The sequence below is a fragment of the Seriola dumerili genome, unplaced genomic scaffold (assembly GCF_002260705.1).
Source record: "Seriola dumerili isolate Sdu_G_001 unplaced genomic scaffold, Sdu_1.0 BDQW01000138.1, whole genome shotgun sequence".
Classification (NCBI taxonomy): domain Eukaryota; kingdom Metazoa; phylum Chordata; class Actinopteri; order Carangiformes; family Carangidae; genus Seriola; species Seriola dumerili.
The window spans coordinates 17,828,522-17,849,729 of record NW_019174393.1 but is presented as its reverse complement, the minus strand read 5'-3'; the positions used below and the strand labels follow the sequence as shown (position 1 = coordinate 17,849,729).

Here is a 21,208-nt window from a genome sequence, read left to right as displayed (position 1 = left end):
CGAAGCCCTTTGCAGCAGTTACAGATTCTTTAGTCTTCTTGTCTCTACAAGCTTTGCAAACCTGGATTTGGGCAGCTTTTCACATTCTTTCTTGGGCTGATCCTTCTCACATTGGAGTCAGATTGATGGGAAGCGGTTGGTGAGCCTGCCATCTAAGGTCTCTCACCACATGTTCTATGGAGTTAAATCTGGCCACACAAGGACAGAGACTTGTCCTGAATTCACTCCACTGTTGTCTTGGCTGTCGCTTCCAGTTCTCATTTGCATTGCACTCGTGTTGATGGCTTTGTTTTTTTCAGTGTGAACTGTGGGACATTCACAACAGTTGCTTTTTTTAAAGCATTACAAACCGAGCATTTTGTTAGGAACAACATGGGCCTGTGCAACCTGCTTATTCATTGCCGTTATCTAATTCAGCCAACATGTGGCAGACAGTGCAGTGCATAAATGCAGGTAAATATAGATCAGGTGCTTCAAGTTAATCGTTCACATCCAAACATCAGAATGAGGAAAAAATGTGATCTCAGTGAACTTTGATCCGTAGGTTGATTGTTGATGGAGCCAAAAACATAAAACACCACAGTCAGCAACAGTTCGTGAAATGCACAGGTCGGCTGTTCTGGAGAAAATAAATAAGCGAGATTGACTGACAATGATGAAAGCGAAACTTGGAGCCATGTCATGTCCTGATGTCTTAGATTTCAAGGATATATTACAGAAGGAGGAAATCATGTTAAATCAGGAAGAGGATGGCAACGACAATCTGTTGTCAACAAGACATTGTGCCAAAACCATGAAGTTCATCAATAATCTGGCGCCATAAAGGACAAAAGCCTTTAAGGAAACGGACAGCCTTCCAGTCACTAACCTGCTGCTTAATAACATCAAAGTCTGGCTGACAGCTGGATGTCACGTCCCTGAAAGGCCACTCCAACTTGGTTCACCATCTCCTCCTCACACTGCAGACTCATTGTGAGCCTTGAAACCATTGTACTTACGATCATTCAGCAGCTCTGTTATGCGCATCATCCCTTACATACTGGTCACTACTTCCTAAACAGCAGCTCTTGCTGAGCTCTAATTGTTTTTCTCTTGCTGCTCACACACACCCAGTGTGGACATTGCCAAATTCCTTTTTTTTTTTTTACCCTGCGGCTGGTATGAATGTATTTAAAAGGTAAATAATTTACTTTAATTGTTACTAAATTTTTGTTGGTTAAGAGGAACACATTATTTCTGCACTTATGAACATCTAAGATCAAAATGAGGACTGTGTTTCAACAACTACAGCAGGATTGAGTAATTACTAGATTAGTCTGAGCTCCGCGTTTGTGAATAAACATTGAGTAAAAAATGTTCCTCAACCTCCAAGATCAAACTGCCAGGAAACATTTAAAAGTTCAAAGTAAAATCACAATCAACCCACAGAATGAATTAGGTTATTATATGTCTCATGACTGCTGCATGTGGTGCCTCTTTGCACAAAGCCTGCTGGAGATTAGCCAATCTAGATGTTATTCAGCTGGATGTGAGTGAAAGCAGCGGGTGTAACATGGAGGAGACTCATATAAATGACAATTTTAGGCCTGATCAGCCCTGTTCATTTGTGGTACAGGTTGTGGTAACTATCAAGCCCAACTCACTTTAAAGTTCCCATATAGTTATAAAAGTAGGTGTTCCAAGTGTTGTTTGCGATGATAAAGCAGGTCAGCTTCTATGTAATACTGTTGATGCACACAGCCTGTATTCAGAAACTGAGCCTTACAATTGAGCGTCAGGACTTTGTGCAGTGTCACAACAAAATCTCACCACTAAAATTTGACCATCATGTATGGTGCTTGCAATTTATTACTTAACTGACCGATAATATATATTCTAAGAATGACACACTTGGTATCTACAACTATGCTTAAATATCAGCCATATATTTATTGGCTCCTAACTGCTTGACTTAACATCTATTTTGCACAGCATATTTAGCAGAAAGAAATTATCTATGAATCTGATAAGTGAAGGTATTCAACCATCTTACTTGGCATAAAGGGTGAGAGAGATATGTTTGTCATATACAGAAATGGGGGTCTGGATTCTGTGCTCTGGTGATCCAGATGGCCTGCCAGGACACCCAAATGACATAGTGGTTATATACTGCAGATACTTACGCAGAGTAGCACTTCTTTGCTTTATGAGTACTTTTGGTAATACTTGTAATATTCACAGACAAATCTCATTCCTCCTCAGTATTTGACATGTGTTTATGCAAGTTGTCATTTAGAGTTCAAGCTGTAGAACATGCTGATGTGTTGGTAGCGCACTTGGGCTCTCAACAAAACACAGCAGTGTAGACTCTGATCAGTTCAGCGACAGCGTCGCAACAGCTATGTCTTCTAGCGAAGCTGGAAAAATCAGAGTTAAAGATGCAAGGACTCATTCGCAGCTACATTCCAGCTAGAGCTATTTGACATATGATCTTACTTTTTTATTCAGGTTGTACTCTTATAAAAGCCACACTGTGATTACACCTGTAACAGTTATTTAATAATGTATATTAGAACGTTGGCAGTGTTGGACATACTAGATCGAAGTGACACAATGATGCTCTTGGCTTTGACCGACTGCTGTAATGTGTTCGGTTCTTGCGTTGTCTGGAGATACTGTGCTTGTTTAGAGATTTTCGCAGCAGTGTTTGTTGATGTATGCTGCGCACCCAGCTTAAAAGCATCAGTGGCCTGTCACTGCTCAACTAATGTATGCTTGAGTTCGCGTTTCGTATAACGTTCTCAATGGGTGATGAGGCGCCTGTGAGATGAGTTTTCAATACATTTTAGATTAAGGATCTATCTTAATGGTTGTTCCATACTATAATATGTCTTAAGCTAAGACATTAATGAGTCGATTGTGAGATAAGCAGTATGTAAGGCCTTACTGTTCTATGCAGCCATGAACCTTGAAATATGGTGTAAATGGTTTTGGTGTGCATGGCCATATTAAAGGGCTGCTTTGGCACTCAGAGAAGAAAATACAAACTCAGTGTCAGAGCTACAACTAATCTTCCTGTAACAGCTGAATACCCTAACATCCCTTACCACTCTAAGGTAGAAAGCTCTGAGATGAACTCTGTGCTGCCAGTAACCTGCTTAGTTTCAAACGTCACACTGTCAATCTTGTTGGATCGGCACCAATGAAACTGTGAGCTTTCATGACGAGAATGACATTGGAGATGTATTATTGGTCTGGTAATTGTGTTTTGACTTTAAATCGATGAGATAGCCTCTTATATTTTCTATATATCAAGTCATTTTTTTTTCTTTGTAGGGAACCTGACTTGCTGTCCATATCTTATCACCTAACTTGATTGTCTTCAGCTTTCAGCCAAAGTGTCCAACAACTTTTTATCCTTGAATATAACAGTGTGTAAATTGCACATTAGAGGCTAGGTTGGAAATTCATTTCCCAGGTATAAAACTGGACAAGGATTTATTTTCCTCGGCAAATCTTAAATTGAGTAAAACATGATACATGCATTATTCTTTTAGGCCTGACATCTGCGGAAGATGTTCAGCAAGAGGAATAAAAACACATGGACTATCAGTAGCAGATACTTTTTAACTGTCCAGCACATCCGCTTTAATGAATCACATTGAATAGACAGGATAGAATCTGAATAGTCTCCTCTCTTAATTCATCACAAGACATCAACCTGATATCTGCAGACAGCTGTTAGCTAGTCTTAGTTACCCAGCAGGGACAGGCTGAATAAAGCAGAGTCCACAACACTGTTCTACTCACTTCCTCGGCTTCCACGTCTCATAGCCAGAGATAAAAATCTCAACAAACACAAACAAAGCTCAGATCAGCGTGCGGGTGTTTTTTCAGTCACAGGTGCTCAGACTCTCCTGCTCATCTCATCGTCAGCTGTGGATCTGACCCTCTCGGTGGCTCTCCCTCTCCGCCAGCCTCCCTCGTTTTCTTCTCATTTCATCGCGTGCACTGATGATGAAAGTGCAGATAGGGACACTGAGCCAGTGAGAAAGAAGAAAAAGTTACTTTTTTCAACTACCAATGGCAGTACTCATGAGCCGGAGCGGGCACCGCAAACAGCCTAATGGTCATCATGCACTCGCACAATAATGTGGCTATGCTTAAACTTAACTTGCACACACACAAGAATGATGACAATATGTGACCATTTTGGTCTCAGCCTGGAGCCGCTTGCAGAATCACTACAAAATAGCCACAGTCAGTTAATACCATCCCGATCACGACACTTCTGTAAACTGGGATTTATTGTATATGTATATTGTATATGTATTAGAGATGAAGTCCATTAACCAACATACCAAAAGTTTTTGCAGTTTGCTAACAAATAGGCTCAGTGACATGCCTTATTTCATTGTATCCTTCTTCTCCAACCCTTGAAGTTTTCTGGTTGGACTGTTCCTGGTTATTAGTCCCTCCTTAAAGCTTGCTGACTAACTGAGGGAACCTCAAAAGCACCAGGACTACAGCGGAGAGGAGTTGGTTCTCTGGGAGATCACTATAAAAAATAACACAATAGCTCAGAACTCTGTCTAGAGTGAGTCTGAAACAGCAGGTTAAAAGAACGTTGGTATTATATCCTAAAAAGCTCCATGAATATAAACATAACACAATATAACACAATATAAATTACTTTTTTCTGTAGTTTCCTTTTGTGTATTTTTTAAAATGTGCAGTGGTTGTAATTTGTTGTTACCGGTGGCGAAGCTACAGTCGTCGCTCTGCGCCCTTCTTCATTTCTCAGAGTAAATTGCTGCCTTGTGGAGTCAATAGGAAACCTTTAAGTCTGTTTACATTCCATAGATTCCTTCTGTATACACGCACATATTCTTGACATCATTAGATTAGAGTGGAAATGAGCCCATTGTGGAGACACTGTGCAGTTTGCATGCCTCTCCCAGTGCAAGGAAGGAGTTGAAGTTGGGTTGAAGGATTTTTGTGAGAGTGATCGTGTGTGTGTGTGTGTGTGTGTGTGTGTGTGTTGTGTGTGTCTGCCTGCCTGCCTTTCTCCAGTGTCTGTGGTTTGGAGGCCTGCGTGTCACTCCAACAGACTCCCTCTCTGGCTCATTCATACACTCTCCCTCGGCTGCAGATGATTCCTGCTTCAGACTCGCTAATAATCCCCCACCCACTCTGCCTGACTATTGCTAATAGTGTATCTACACCAGCCTTGATTTACACTGTCACACTCTCATTTGTGTGTTTTGTCATTGTTTGTATGTGTTTTGTGGGTGCCTGACACACCTACACAACATAAGGCCGTATCAGGTGACACGTTCTCCAGAGCATGCATCAGCTACAGTATAGTGTAACAGATGATTCATCACAGTGTATCAAGGGATTGGCAAGTCACGTTCTTTATGTCATAACAAAATCCCTCTCACCAGCTTTTCACCTCTTAAGTTAATAATTATGCGACAGTTTATTTAAACACTTTACAGCTCTATTGTGTAAATGTAGTTTAAATTTATTCAGACATGTTACTACTTGCAATACATATGACATCAATGATGAATGAAAAGCTTTCATTGTATTCAATGTGCAACCACAAAGACACACTCAATAGTGGATGTTTAAAGGTCTCATATAGTATTAAGGTAAATGTCCATGTGTTGTTTTTGAATTATTAAGCAGGTCTAGGTTCTATATTAATACTGTGAAAGTATCAAAGCCTCAGTCCACAGAGAAATGCACACAGCCTGTATTCAGAAACTGAGCTTAAAATGAACCTTCAGGACTTCTGTAACTTTGTTGATGTCACAACAAAGCAGTCTGTGCTCTCATTCATGTCTCTTATGGATTAAAATAAAACACAGGAGAAGAGGAAAATAAGGAACTTTAATTATGTCCTAAAGGTGCGTTTCCATTAACCTGCTTAATGTGCAATTTGAAATTGCAAACTTAAAAACACAATGGAAACACGTGAATTTAGAAAAAACTCTCAAATGTCACAAAAAATGTATACACTCGCAGGGAGGTGTTTTTCAGACTATTCTACAAAGCAATATTTCACAAAATTAAAATGGAAACACTTTTTTTCCATTCGAGTCGTGGCGTCTGCTGTATCAGGGCCCCAGACAGCCAGTTTCCAACTAGAGAGGCAGACTGCTAGAAATCCATCGTCACGTTTAACTCAAATGATATCGCAAGAGGAGAAAACCCAGCTTTACTTGCATAAACATCACTCATTGGAAAACACAGTACATCACTATTTATGTTTTGTTGAATTAAAAAAAAAAGATTGTCCTAAAAAAAAAAATGGCCTCTATTTTCTGCAAACCTGCAATGGAAACCTGTTTATAGCCATGTTGAACCCATATATACCGTTTAACCACATGGCACTGAACACTTTTGGCCTTTGATGGCCAAAAATACAATTACCTGAAACCTCCTCATGTAGCATAACAAACATTTCACCTCTGATTCACTGTAAAGCAGGTCAGGACTCCCGGTTATCATCTTGCAACTAAAAGAAAATTAAGAAAGAAAAAAAGAAATGAACCGCCTGACTTTGACGACTTGATCCCAGAGCACCGCTCTCACAAAGTTGTCCACATATCCCTTGTTCGCTAGGGAGAGGGGATGACTTTAGCGTTTCTCTGTGTGTTTTGGGAGCTGGCCTACTTTCTGTTTGTGTATCGTCTCTGTGTGTCTGTGCTTCTTGTTTTAGTTCCCTTGGTAAAGGCCCACAGGCTCTGTTTTTTTCTCCAAGGCAGAATTTAGTACAAAACAGTCAGGTTTGGTCTAAATGCTGGTGAAAACGTCCCTTTATTTAGCTCACTAAATAAATGACTGTACTGTTCTATGCTACATTTATATCATTTGTGTTGGAGAATAAAGTGTGTTCTCTGTGCAGATGAATTCTAACAATAAGCAACCTTCAGGGCTTCAGATGAGACCAGGCTGAAAGGGGCTTGTGTTGGTTACATAAGTCGGCATTTGTCATGTCATTGTGCTGCTGTGATGAGTCTGGCCCTGGCCAACAGTGAAAATGGCCTCATTAACCACCAAACAAGCATTTGAACACATCACCACTGTTTAACAGGCAGATAGGGACTCGCTTAAAAGACTAATGTAACAATATACATATTTTGAAACACTGATGTAACTAATAGACGTGTCTCATAATTAATCTGCCAACTCATTTGTTGCCCACATGCTTCTCATTACACCTTTAACCTTTACCTTTTTGCTTTAATGACCACGTCAGCACTACAAACACCAAACAACCATCAGCTGATTTACACTAATTGCAGATAAAATGGTGAAGGTGTTTCTAATGACCAGTAAATGATAAGAACTTAAAGTAATGGAAAGCTAAATATAAGTGCTTAGGTCGTCACTACTGTAGCAGTACGTCCATCAGCAACAATACACTAATCCTCCACTGCTCCGCTGACCGAGTAGTTGAGTGGACTGGACTATAGGCCACTGACAAACTTGATTTTACAACAGTGAAACAGTCAGTAAGACAGTGTTAGAGACAAGTTGACGACTGAAGTGACAACTGCTGTGCTGTGTCACTAACATGCTGCAGACTGAATGAATCAAATCTGCTTACTTTAACTTGTAAGATCCTCATACAGGCACCCTATGGATAAGATGATGATTCTTGTGAACGACTGGAGGGAATTTCATTATCTGGCACAAACATTCACTTGGAGTCAAGAATGAACTGATTAGAAATTTTTTGGTCACAGGTCACTGTAACCTCACAAAGCACATTTTTGTTCATACACAAAATTCTGACAAACTTACACAAATGTCTAATAGGATAAAAGATGAAGTGATGTAATTCAAAGGTCAAGCTCACTGTGACATCATCTGACATCTGCAAATACACTTAATAACTCTTACTAAATGTCAAAGGCTTCACCACATACTGTATATTACATGACTCTGGACTGGACATGGATGAAACTGTAACTTGTCCGGTTGGTGGAGGAGCAACAACGACGAGCTGTAATTCTAGTTCGTCTTGTTTCTGCAGCAGTGTTAGCTCACTTTACTGTATCATAAAAACGGTTGTGTCTTCGAATGGTGACAGACATTGTGGTTGGAAAAAGTTTGCCCATAGCTTGCATCGCACAGATAGAAGTAAAACAGATTGGTGAACAGGTAAACTAGATAAATCAAGATATTAAGTTAGTCTTGTTGACAGGCTTTAAATATCAATTTGACCCAGTGTCTATTATATAATTTGTTTTTGTCTATAAAGGACAACCCTTACTTACCAGCAATTATAGTCAACAGCAACAACAGCAGTTATGATATATTGGACTCAGGTGGAGGTGGTAAAGATACTGGTGGAGCAGATAAAAACTTTATGGAAGTTTTGAAGGTCCACTGGCCAACCGGAATTTTAGCCAGCGGACCCCATGGTCAGTCCGTCTGTTCTCTGGTCTCATCTCCTTCTTTGTCTGAGGCTTTTTTTTAGAGGAAAACATTGTTTTCTTCAATGGAGGGTTTCTTGCAGCTTGCTTTCACCTGGATGCTGTGCACTGCACTGTGACATCCCGCCTGTGTGCGGTGCCTCTGTGATCATAAATGTGGGGAAGAGGTTTGACAAGGAGGGACTCACATGCACTAACATGAACGCATACATGCACTTACATGCATGTGCTATCAGACCGGCAACCAAAACAAAGACCAGAGAAACTAAATTACAACACACACAGAGGGGGTGTGGCTTCGTTCTCTGCTCAAGACGCCATTACTCCACTATATCTTTACAAAAAAATAGTTGTTTGCTGCTGTGTTATTGTCTAAAATTCCATTTACAGAACCTTTACTCAGTTTTGTTGCATTTATGATGTTTTTCAACTTTAGTGGTTACTGTTTTAGACACTGAAACTAACTTTATTATGTTATGTGTATCTGTTAAAAAATATTTATCGTTATTGAATGTTTTAAACTCCTCAAATATTGAAATAAGCTTTGGCCTTAAATGTATCTGTCAGGCTCTGCACCTTTTTCAATGAAACTGAGGCAGCCGCGAATTGAGTACGTTCATAGTTGTAACCAAAGGAGTAGTTAATGTGTAGAAATGAACAGTTTATCTTATGCATTTGAGAATTCACATGGAATATGAATGTTTAGACATAAAGAGAGAGAGAGAAGTTGCTGTCCTGAAAGTTTTTTTTTTCCTTTGCTAAAGTAACTAATTACATTGTATTATCACTGTACCAGCTCTTGATTTTCTATGTTGGTCCAAAGACACACCGTCACATTAGAGGCTTGGTGCCAAGTGGACACGTTTGTGTACTGTATTCAAATTTGTTGTCTCATTACATGTAGCATCCTGTTCAGAGCCACATTTCTTATCTGAAAAACGTAACTGATGCTTGACGTCAGGTCACAGAGCTAACAGAGGACATGCACCATTCTGTGACTATAGTCTCCCAAACCAGCAGAATTATATTTAGCATGGTGCAGCAGGACATACATTTTCTGTTAACATGATTATTTGAATAAAAACATACAAATGATAAAGCACAGCAAAAAAGAATGACATTGTTGCTGATATGGTTTAAATTAGAAGATATTAGATTAGAATTAGAAATAAACGGACAATAAACAATGTTAATGAAAAAGGAATGAACTCTGTATGTGTCCCTCTGTGTGTCTGCAGTGGAGGGTGAAGGTCAAGGTCGCATTCTCCAGCGGTTTCCTGAGAAAGACTGGGAGGACAGCCCATTCCCACAAGGCGTAGAGCTGGTAAGTCAACACACACAGGCATGTTCCTTTGTAGCTCAGTCGCTAGAACAAGACACTTAACCCTGTCAGGGCTGCGAGTGTAATTCCCGGGCCGGGTCAGTGGTTAGGCACAGCTGCCAGTGTTACAAGATGTCTAGTAAGAGCTGATACGCTCAACACAACTCTGTCCTAGATGAGAGGTGTTTTCGTGGCAGGTGTTCTTGCAGTGTCACTCGGTCAGCCGATCCATTCATCTACATGTCTGTCTAACATCTGGGTCCACATCAAAATGATTAGAGCTAACAACTGCAAGCACCAAACCACATGGTATCTGCTGTGGGAATACATGGTCCTCTAAGGATGAACACTGGTTTTGACGAGGTACAGTATTGACCATCTTTAAGGGCTTTAGACGTAAGCCTTGGTAATACAAACACTCTGACTGGAATAAACCAAAAATAAATATGATTTCTAATTCATGGAGGTTGGATCTTAAGGTGATTTGGGGAAGAAGAAGGTTTGTTTAATTTGAATGGTTGCCTGTGGTATGTGGTTGTCACAGAAGTGCTCAAAGAAGAGACAGTATGTTAAGAAACTGAGGAGCTGTGGCATCACATATCAAATCTGTTGCTACAGAATCTGAACCTGTACTGACTCTGCTAAGTAGATGACGTACGGGCCAAACGACACCACTTCCTGCATGTGCTTCACAAGGCATGGGTGTAAGACTTGAGCAGATAAAGATCACATGTGGTGAGAAACTGTGATATTATCGAATATCACAAGTATGATAATAACATTTTTCAGTTTTGGACTGTTGATTATTAGTTTGAAGGCATCATTTTGGGTTCTTGGCAGTTGTGATTCTTCTCTGCTTTTCTTTACCTGACATAGATTAAAATATTAATTAAGAAAATAATCGATAGATTAATCGATAATGAAAATAATTGTTAGTTGCAGCCCTAGTTAGTTTACACATATAACACATATATAAAGTAAGAACAGATCAGTTAGTGTATCTGAGTCATTATCATGTCATCCAGTCAGATTGGTGCATCCCTAATATTAATGCAGGTCAGGTGTGAGACCTGTTGAGTCAGTGAATCTGACTTGAAACTAAAAATTGCTTCATAAAAAGTTTCAGTACAGATTGACTTAAGATTAAAGGAGCGTGTGTGACATGTTTACACATACCAGTTATAGGCCAACTTCAGATCAAGACATCGAGTCAGTGAAGATACCCAGTGAATAATGACCATAACATAATAAATTCCATATCTTAACAAAAACACTGCTAATATTGACTCTGTATTGTTTGCTGAACTCAGTCAACGCCGTCACAGTATTGACTGCTCCATTAACATTTCTTGTTTTGCAAGTAAATATTTGAAAATTACATATTGTACATATTTTCAACCCAAAACAATCTGATTAGAAATGAGAAATATATACTTCCATGTTTGTTCACATCAACAGCCGGTGCTTCCCCGGCTTTGTCATATTACTAAAGCGGATGGAAAGTTTTCGGAACCTGTTCAGTTGTGTTCATGATAGCCCAGCCCTGCATGAATCACCCTGAGGTGTTGAAAGACCCACTGCTGTCACTGCTGTCTGATATGTCACCCAGGTTGCCTAATCTTTCTCTGTCTGTGTTTTTTTTTTTTTTTTTTTCCCCCCCTGTCCCCCATGCTTTCATCCCCCCCCCCCCCCCTCTAGTTCTGTCAGCCCAGCGGTTGGCAGCTGGTTCCTGAGCGGCAGCCTACCTCCTTCTTTGTAGCGGTTTTGACTGACATCAACTCGGATCGTCACTACTCTGCCTGCTTCACCTTCTGGGAGGGACTGGACAACCCGCAGGTGAGACAGACGTCAGCTGCGTGATGTCGTGACCAGTTGGAGTTGCTAGCGTGGCAACAATGACATGATCCCTCACTGGTATATTGGCATAGTAGTCATGTGACACCTTGGGGCCCATAAATACTTTTTGCCATACACGCCAATTACAAAAGAGATGGAAACTTCACACATTTTCAAAAAAATGGTGCCAATGAAGATGCTGTTTTGTGTGATTCCTGTGTGCGATTAGTCTGACTAATGTGCACACATGATGAACACCCACTTACTATATACCACCTGTGAACAATGCCAGTTGTTTTTCTTAGAGCAGGACATAGAGGCACTCACACTGGGGACTGAACCTGTGTCTCTGTTGTAAGCCAGGTTTATAATTTGATGTGTTTACCTCAGCCTGGTGTGACTGCAGCTGTGTGTGTCTCTGCTCTGTGTTTAGCTGCAGAAGGCTGAGGCCAGCGAGGTGGATGAAGTGGATGAGGAGCTGGCCCTCGTCCAACCAGCGAAGGTCTTTGCCCCTAAGAGCCTGGTGCTGGTGTCCCGCCTGGACTACACAGAGGTGTTCAGGGTACGACACACTTAACAGTTTTTATACTATAGTCACTCCACTCCTTCTGGTTCTATTGTGTTATTATCTTATCAGCCATTTTTCTGAATGAACACAGAAGGTGGCTGAAACACAACATTGGACCAAAACATGTTACTGTTGAGCTGTTTAGCTCTTTACTTTTTGTGTTATGGCCAAATGAAGAGCAATCAGAGTTATGGATTTCATTATTTTGATAACATTTCAGTAATATTGCCCTGAAGTAAATATGGTGTTATTACAGTGGAGAGACTTTCTCTGGATGTGTGGTACATCTTTGGTTGACAAATGCATTCCTCCCTCTTGATTGAACAGAACTGTCTGGGTCTGATCTACACCATCCATGTAGACAGCCTGTCTGTCCCCTTGGAAACGGTGATCGGAAATCTCCTCACTTGTGTCATCCCGATCGCTGGAGGCTCTCAGGTAAAACTACTGACCGCTCATCTCTTTCTCACACAAACACCTGTACAAACTGCACTACTCTATAAAGGCAAAAGACAAAGACCTGACCTTGGCTGTCATGTAGACCAAAGCTGTGACACCATTCCTCTGTCATTTTCTATGCTGTTCAACTTTGCAACTGGGTGGTATACACACTCCGTATGTGACCCTATGCCTTGTTCAGCAGTGCAGCTTTGTCAGACAGTTTGCACTGTAGAGAAGTAGAGCTTGGCGCAACCAGCTAGCATAGCACCTAGCGCTAAACTCGCTTTTTTTGTTAGCTTGGTACTAAAGAAAAATCTTAGCGTCGGAGAGGTTTTTTCTTCATGTGTAAGAGACTTTGATTATGCACATGCAAAAGTCCATGCACATGTCTTTGTACGTGCATAATTAAATAATTGATGGATTACTGTTTACTGAGTAATGAGGTTTAAAATGTCACTAATCTTCTTCACACAGCTGGTTCTACTGGACATCTCTGTCCCTGAGGGGCAGTGTCATGTAGTGCTCAGTCATCCATCCTGTAAACACAAGTGCAGATATTTTAGCATTATTTCATTTTCATTGGGTTTTACTGAGAGACACTCAGTACAAAGCTTTGTTAAACACAAACCCTCCTTTGTGGATGATCCGTGCCACTTAAACAGATAGAGACCAAATCATCACATTTTGCATGCACTGTTGGCCGTGGAGCGGGGAAGTATGGGCCCTTCTATTTATAATCAGAAAAACACATCATATCTGAGACACATACTTTGGTACTGTTACTTGCACCCAGGCTTTTTTTTTGTTGTTGACACAACTGTAGACTCTTTAGATAACTCATCGCGCTAAATGTCTCCACTGTTGTGAGTCAGCAGACTTCCTCAGATTAAAAGATGTATTTTTGGTATTTTGTTGCACAAGCATATACACATAAACATGCAGCAGCAGGTCCGGCATTGCGTGTTACTTGGGAGCACATTTGAGCTAAAATCAACTTTATTCTCATGACATTTTCTGTTTATTTCTCATCTTTCTCTCTCTCTCTTTTTTTTCCTCTCCATCATTTACCCACTTCTAAAATATATTTTGTAAGAATCATGTTTTGTTATTTTGCCTTCAGAAAATATTGACTTCCTTCTCTTTTTTGCAAGTAAATGAATCATCCCTGTTACACTGACTCGTGCTCACGGTGCACAAACAGTAGGAAGTGTCTATTCTGTCTGAATCTACATCAGTTGAAAACTTCCACTTTGGTTTCCAGATGTTGTAACCCATGTGTGTCACTTCTGTGCACCCTACTGTACACTGGTTCCTCTGTGTTACAGACAGATGAGTCCCCAGTTTGTAGTTTAGACAAGGTTCCTCAGGCCCTGGCCTGTGACTGGCTGCTGGCCTGTCTCCAGGTAACTTTACCGTTCTGCAAGCTTCACCAATCAACAACCAGCTTGATGTTACTGATTCTGTTAATCAAGCAGAAGAGTTGTTTTCTTTTCTTTGAGGAATGCGTTCCTTCTTGCAGTCATTTCAAATCATGCGTGATTGATGGTGCTTCAGCTGTTTTTGACCTGCATTTCTGTGTGTTTTGTGATCAAACATTTTTCACAGAATCATGTTAATCATTTGAAACATTTCATTTCTTTTTTTTCTTCTCATGCATTTTTCATGAACTTGATTTGTTGCATCTATTAATGAGCATTTTACAACACTGATTGTTTTCAAGTTGTTTCCTCACTCACACACATGTACATGAACATCTCTTTGACTTGAGGGGACATTACATTGACTTACATTCATTTCCTGAAGACTTACTCCAACCTTAACCATAACTACTACGTGCCTCACCCTAACCTTAACCTCAACCTTAACCTTAAAACATGTCATCACCTTAAGATGTAAAGCTCCATATTTTCCTCTTCTTCTGTGTTTTATTTGAAGTGTTGATCCATAAGAAGATATATTTGTGGTTTTAAGAACCAAAAACCATTTCAGTGTAGTTATACATCTTCTCTCTCAGGCTTCTCTCTGGAGCTCTAGCAGGTCTAACAGCAGGTCGATGAGCCAATCAGAAGAGATGATGCTCTGAGCCTCTCTTCAGATTGGCTAGAGAAACTAAACCCTGCAAGGTTGGATGGTGGGTCCAGGTGGGCAGGGCTTGAGGCATGGCTGAGAGCAGTGACTGCTTTGTTGTGACATCACAAAGTCACAGAAGTCCTGACGGCTGGTTTTAAGGTTCAGTTTCTGAATTCAGGCTGTGTGCATTTCTCTGTGGACTGAGCACTTTGATACTTTCACAGTGTTAATATAGAACCTAGACCTGATCTATAATCAAACAACACATGGACATCTACCTTTATACTATATGGACCTTTAACCTAAACTTCACCTTAAGATTTAACGATTTATGTTATGGGGACTTGCTTTTTGTCTGCATAAGGAAAACAAGTCCCCATAGTGTGACTGCGTAAACAGATTTAGGTCCCCACAACATGAGTAATACCTGGACCACACACACACACACACACACACACACCCTCCCTCCCGAAGCTGTGCAGGTCGTAGTTCAGTTGCTGGGTGGCCATATGGTACAGCAGATGGCTTCCTACTGGACAACGCAGCGTCTGAATGAGAGACTCAGTTCTAATCAGTATTAACACGCATATAGACCCAAACAGCAGAGGCTAATGCACAGCTCTCCTCACACACTAACACACATCTGAAAACACAAACACTCATCAGCGCACAGGCCAAAACGCCATGCTTATTCCTTAATCATTCTTCATCATACTGACAGATTCTGACTTAAATATTATCAGTGGTTTCCCCGTAGAGCTGTTATGTTACCTGTAACTGCACACAGCTCCTTAAGGGCACTGAAGTACAAACAGTTCTGTTCCTCTGGCTCGAGAGGAGGACAGGCCACTTTACAAAGAGTAACACAGACTTACACACATTCCAGTCAATGTTTAATGACATGGGACTTTTCTCTCTGCTACACTAAATGTCTGTCATTACCTCAGAATCCGTCTGTTCACGTCAGCCTCTGCCCAAAAAACACACAACTCACACACACGACTCCGGCAACGTGACACTGAAATGATCTCGACCATTAGACATATTGTCTTGGCAACACTGTCGCACACCAAACTGCTTTTGGCACCAGTAACCGTCAGGCGTTCCAAAGGCCCACATAGTCTCTATGTAAATATGAACTAGAAAAGAATAGTTAGAGTTACATAGCTGTGCCAGTTGGAATACTTGCAACATTTCATAATAGATTTAACTATGGCTTCATCATTGTTAGTTACACATAACCTAGTCTTACATCCAAGGCCAAGTCACATTTCATTCTGTATTTTTGTTGTTAGGAAAGTCCCGTTCATGACGAGCACATTGACCGTGCAGTAATGTCTCGCTGTGTGAGCTGATCCAGGATGTTCCTACATCGTAATGCTAAATGTAGGCTAATGTTAGCAGCCCTGTTGGGGAAGTTGTTATTCAAGGCAGCGCTACGATCATCACGCATTGCTTAGGCCGGGAACACACTGGGTGCTTGGCGTTTGTGTTGCAGTTGCAGAACGTCTTGGTTTTCATTTTGGCGCCCGTGTTAACAGGTTAGAGCGGACACACTGCCTCGCGGCTGAGTCGATTTTTCACACGTAACACGCTCGTCTCCCAGCAGAAATGGACAGACAAAAGACCTGATGATGTCATATTGCATACCAGCATCATTTCATAAAACGGAGAGCTTCCACTATAGTTTCTATGTCGAGGCTGAATTTGAATATGACACAGACATGAAAAAATACTAATATATTTTTAAACCATTTTAGCAGCTGCATGTGGAGACAGAGACATTTTAGTGACATTTTGTGTCAAAAAAAAATCAGAAATGAATTTATAATGAAAAGAAATCCAACATTCCAGCTACCTGCAAACTCTATGTAGAGAGACAGAGCTGCAGCAGCAACGCAGCAGAGACGCATCCGGTGTGATCAACACACACACACATGTGCTTCTCTGCAACAGCTCAGTGACATCAGCCGCCACACTCATGCAGCGCAGGCAGTGTGTTCCCGGCGTTAGTCCTCATCACAAAAGCAGCCCTCTATTTTAACATTAAAAGTTATCATTGTAAATGTAAATGTGCTGTGAGAGATCGAAAAGCTCATTGAACAGTCAGTTGACGTATGAACATTTGAGCTAAATGCACCTGCAGTGATAGCAGAGCAGATTATTGTATTGAATTCTATTGAGGGACTAAAGTGTGTCTGAGGTCCATAAGCCAGTTCCAGTTGACAGCAGCACTGCTGCGCATCTTGTGAAATAACCGATTGCTTACAAGTGTTTGACTAAGACAGGTTGACCAGCAGGATGTTACAACAGCAGATATTTATCAGAGTCGTTTACACAACTCTAATGTGAAGTGAACTTGAGGCTGTTGGCCTGATATGTTGAGACATGCTGAAGTAGAGCAGTGAGGTGGCCTGAGCGGTGGGTTTTTTATGCACCTTTTGCTGGTAAAGTCCTCTTGAACATCCTGGTGAATCATGATATTTGTGGTGAAAGTGTGGTAATGTCAGATTTCCCCCTAGTTTGGAATGACTTCTGTTTAGTATGGTAGACAGCCAAGTGCTCATTTTCCCATCTATAATTAATTGACATGACAGAGGAAATTCCAATCCCAATTTCTGGACATCACCTGTCACACAGCCAAGTGCTCTGAAAGTTTGATGTAGGAGGAACAGGTTATCATAACTGAAGGAGAGAAAACCCACTTCAAATTAAAAGTTGCAGATTGTTCTGCAGGAGGTCATTGCTACTCTCTGTCAGTTGATCACATGAGCAAACACACGTTGATCCTCAACATGGCACGTAGCCTGTGGACTCCAGTGAGTAATGTTAGCTCTTATCGCCGTGGTGTGTCAGTGAGTATAAGGTTGGAAGGTGATTTCAGTGCAGGAACTCTGTTGTTACCAGTATCAGTTTTAGTACCTGTTATGGTTTAACGGCAGGCACGTGCTGTTGGATAAACTATTGCGGTGGTCAGATGTTTTCACTTTCGAAAAATAAAAGAAATTCCCCTTGTTGTTACAGTGTCATTTCGGAACCATGTAAGGATGTTTGCTAGATCCTTGTTTTGACTGAGTCTAATCATTGTGCTCACCTAGGTAGGGTGAATGTGACCTACAGTGGACTACACTATTACTATTATATTATTGCTATATGACAAATGAATGAACCATTGTTTGTACTGTGGTTTCTCTCTGTGTTTTTGAATCAGGACTAAAATGAATCATCTGTTGCTGTTACTGCGCTGTTGAATGCCAAACGATGGCTTGACTTTGTTTTGCACGTGTCTCATTCTATATTTTTACACAGCGCTCATCTTGCAGTTCATGTTCATGATGCCATTGTTTGTGCAGCTTTACTTGTTTTGCCATGCTGATACATTACTGTCATGTTGTTGTCAAATTTAGGGCATTCTGTGCCCTCACTCCTGTTGTTTCTAACCTGGGTCTTGTTCTGCGGGGTGTGTGTGTGTGTGTGTGTGTGTGTGTGTGTGTGTGTGTGTGTTGTGGACCCCATGTGTGTGTGTGTGTGTGTGTGTGTGTGTGTGTGTGTGTGTGTGTCTATCTGCTGGATGCTTGTGTAGCCGGGCCAAGAGGAGAGAGAGGAGAGATTGGTACGCCAGCCTGACTTCATTCTCCCCTCGCCACCTATCAGCTCTGAGCTTTTCCTCGCTTCCTTATTCTCCACCCATCCCCGACTCAGCCAATCCCTGCACACGGCCTGTGGCAGGAGAACCAATCATAATGCTTTAATATAGACTCAATATGTGACCAACAGCTGATCAACCTTCTTACATACAAAACCAAAACAGCATTCCCGATACAAGCACGAGCCCAAGCATCAGCTCCATAGATTCACGATGCTGATCATTTCTTTTGTTCCTTTGTAACCAACTGTGTTGTGGAACTGAAAACGAAACTACAAAAGCAATAAAGTGGAGATTCTACAGTTCACTTTCAGATAATTGTACTGTGAACAGCAGGCTTCGAGATGCATTCTCTGGACTAATTGATTATAATGAGGAGGAGCAAGAAAGAGTTGTTTAGATAGTATTAAATACATGTTAAGATAAAGGGTAATCCCATCAACCTTCACTACACAAAGTGGTTTATCTCACTTATCATTTCTGCCTGCCAAGAACAACACTATAACATTCCCTTTGTTCCTGGGCCCAGACAGTCTGTTATTCTAACTACTACATGGCTCTGATGTATAATGTATCATAACTGTTATAAGTGTGTTTTTAATCAGCTACAACCTCTCCTATTTGTTGGAATAGTAAACGAGCTAAATAGCCGGCTGAGGTGCTGCCAACACTAAAGCCAATCAGCGGGCAAAACATACACATCCAACTCTCAGCAGAGAGAACGCTCTCTGTCGAACGCTCCCTTGAAGCAATGGTTCTCAGAGTGGGGTCGGGGAACCCCCGGGGGTCCTTGAAAATTTTTCACTATAAATCCATCCATAATTAAGACAATCATAGAATGTATTGTTATTTTTTTTCATGGGTTTCAAACACTTTCTGTAGTAAAACATCCAAAAGTAAATATCAATGAATTATCAGATGGAGGTAAGTATGTTTTGGCTCCTCTTCAGGTACAGAGATATCATTAGAGGTTTTATAGAGGGATTGTAAGAAATGTTCATGTTTCTCAAGATAAAAAAAAAAAACTGTATTGAGAGTCAGTGGGAGAACGTGGACAAGAAAGACGAGCACACTGATTATACTTACACAAGAATTAGTCACCTTGCCATTGGTCCATCAAAACAAAGCCTGTAGCCGTCCAGCTCAGAGAAGTGTTAAAGATTCTACATCAGAGCCATGTGGTCATTAATTAAAATGATGGAAACCTCCGGGCCTGTCAGAACTGAGTTTTCTCTCCACCTATGTAAATAACATGAATCCACACGACTGCTCATTATTATCAAATCTGAAACACTGAAGTGAACACACTGGATGATCAGATGTTGACTCACAGTATTGAACCGCTAACAGCTCGCCTGGTCGCTGACGCTATCGCTGCTGTAGAGAGCATGAGAAAATAACGCTGCACCTCTCCCTCCCAGCTAGCCCAGTCCTCACACAGACAAACAGACTGGGCAACCGTGAACCACTGAAACGAATCGCTTCTCCAGTCAGACGGGGTTTGTGACCCTCTGGCAAAGATTAAAATGAAACTACTGTTGTTGTTTTGATTTTCTCCAATCCCCATAAAACGAGGATCACATTATCAGTGATGATCACAGTGTCAGTATCATGTCCCTGAGCTTTGCTGTGTTCACTAGTCATGTTGTCTTGTCTCAGAAGACTCCCCAGCTTTACTCAACGATTGTAATTGTACTGTATAGATTTGTCTTAATCATCTCTGTTTGCACTCTCGGATACAGTTGTTATCCAGACCGCACACAAGTCAATATTTATTGGCTTTGTCTTTTGTCTGGAGCGCAGTAGATTTCCAGTTATACATCAGTTCAGATCAGACTCCAATGTGATCCAATGTGAGATCTTGAGTTGTATCCATGTATTGAGTAGTATGCAAAGCAATTTTTTTTTTTCTTTTTTTTTCTTTTTTTTTTTTTAGAAAAATACTACCATTTTATTTAAAAGTTATCCCAGGACATGTTTCATGGCTCTAAATGAATCCTCCATACAGAGTGACCCTGACCAATCCCCTTCCCACTCGTGCTTGCATTAGACTGCAGTGGAAAATCACCTGCGCATGACACCTGCTTTGTCACTGGGGTTCCAGTTTCCCATAAAGGCTCTTTGATGTGGTGGTGCTGCTGTTGTTTTTGCAATAAGGTTGTTGGCATGGAGTGGAATGGCTTGTGCCTTAATTGTCGTGTACCTGCTAAGCTTCTGGGATTCTCCATCTCTCTGTCGCTGAGTAACGCTGCTCTGACGCACAACTGTGATTAAACCGAGCTGTCAAACCCTGGTTTTTCTGAGAAACGCCATTCGTTCTCACCCGCCTGTTTTTTAATCTTTCTTTTCTCTCCTTCTCTCTCTCTTAATCTATAGAGGACCATAACTTTAGGTGCTGGCGACCGGCAGGTGATCCAGACTCCCATCAATGACTCGCTTCCTGTCAGCGGCAGCAGTGTGGCCCAGCTCTTCAGACAGCTTGGTATGAACAATAAGAATGTGGGATTAATACGTCCGTCCCATTTCTAAACAGGGTTTTCAGGTGTCCAGTGACAAATGTGACGACTGTCCGTTAGTCATTTTATAGCAAAAGATTTTTAACAAGAACAGATATCTTACTTTGAAATAAGAAAGAGGTCTTCACGCCAAATCTGTTGCTCATGTTTTTAAACCTATGCATCAATCAATCAAACTTTATTTCTATGGCACTTTTCAGACATGTTAGCACAGTTCAAAGTGCTTCACAATGACTGATGAGCTAAAAAGAAAAAGGACCAATAAGGAAGCTGACAATTAGATACAATAAATAGATTTAAAAAGAGATTTAAAATAGATTTAAAAGGGCTTAAAAAGCTATAATAACATTAACAAACGAAAAAAATGATATAGATATA

The 21,208-nt window shown here is 40.9% G+C and overlaps 1 protein-coding gene across 1 annotated transcript in view; it reads left to right on the top strand.

Moving 5' to 3' along the window:
- Positions 1–21,208, top strand: part of sbf1 (SET binding factor 1) — a 73,689-nt gene that overhangs the window by 24,102 nt on the left and 28,379 nt on the right. Inside the window, exons 2-6 of the mRNA XM_022749307.1 lie at positions 9,671–9,756; positions 11,452–11,589; positions 12,023–12,151; positions 12,485–12,595; positions 20,691–20,796. Of these exons, the coding sequence (XP_022605028.1) occupies positions 9,671–9,756; positions 11,452–11,589; positions 12,023–12,151; positions 12,485–12,595; positions 20,691–20,796 (570 nt within the window). The remainder of the gene's footprint in view (positions 1–9,670; positions 9,757–11,451; positions 11,590–12,022; positions 12,152–12,484; positions 12,596–20,690; positions 20,797–21,208) is intronic.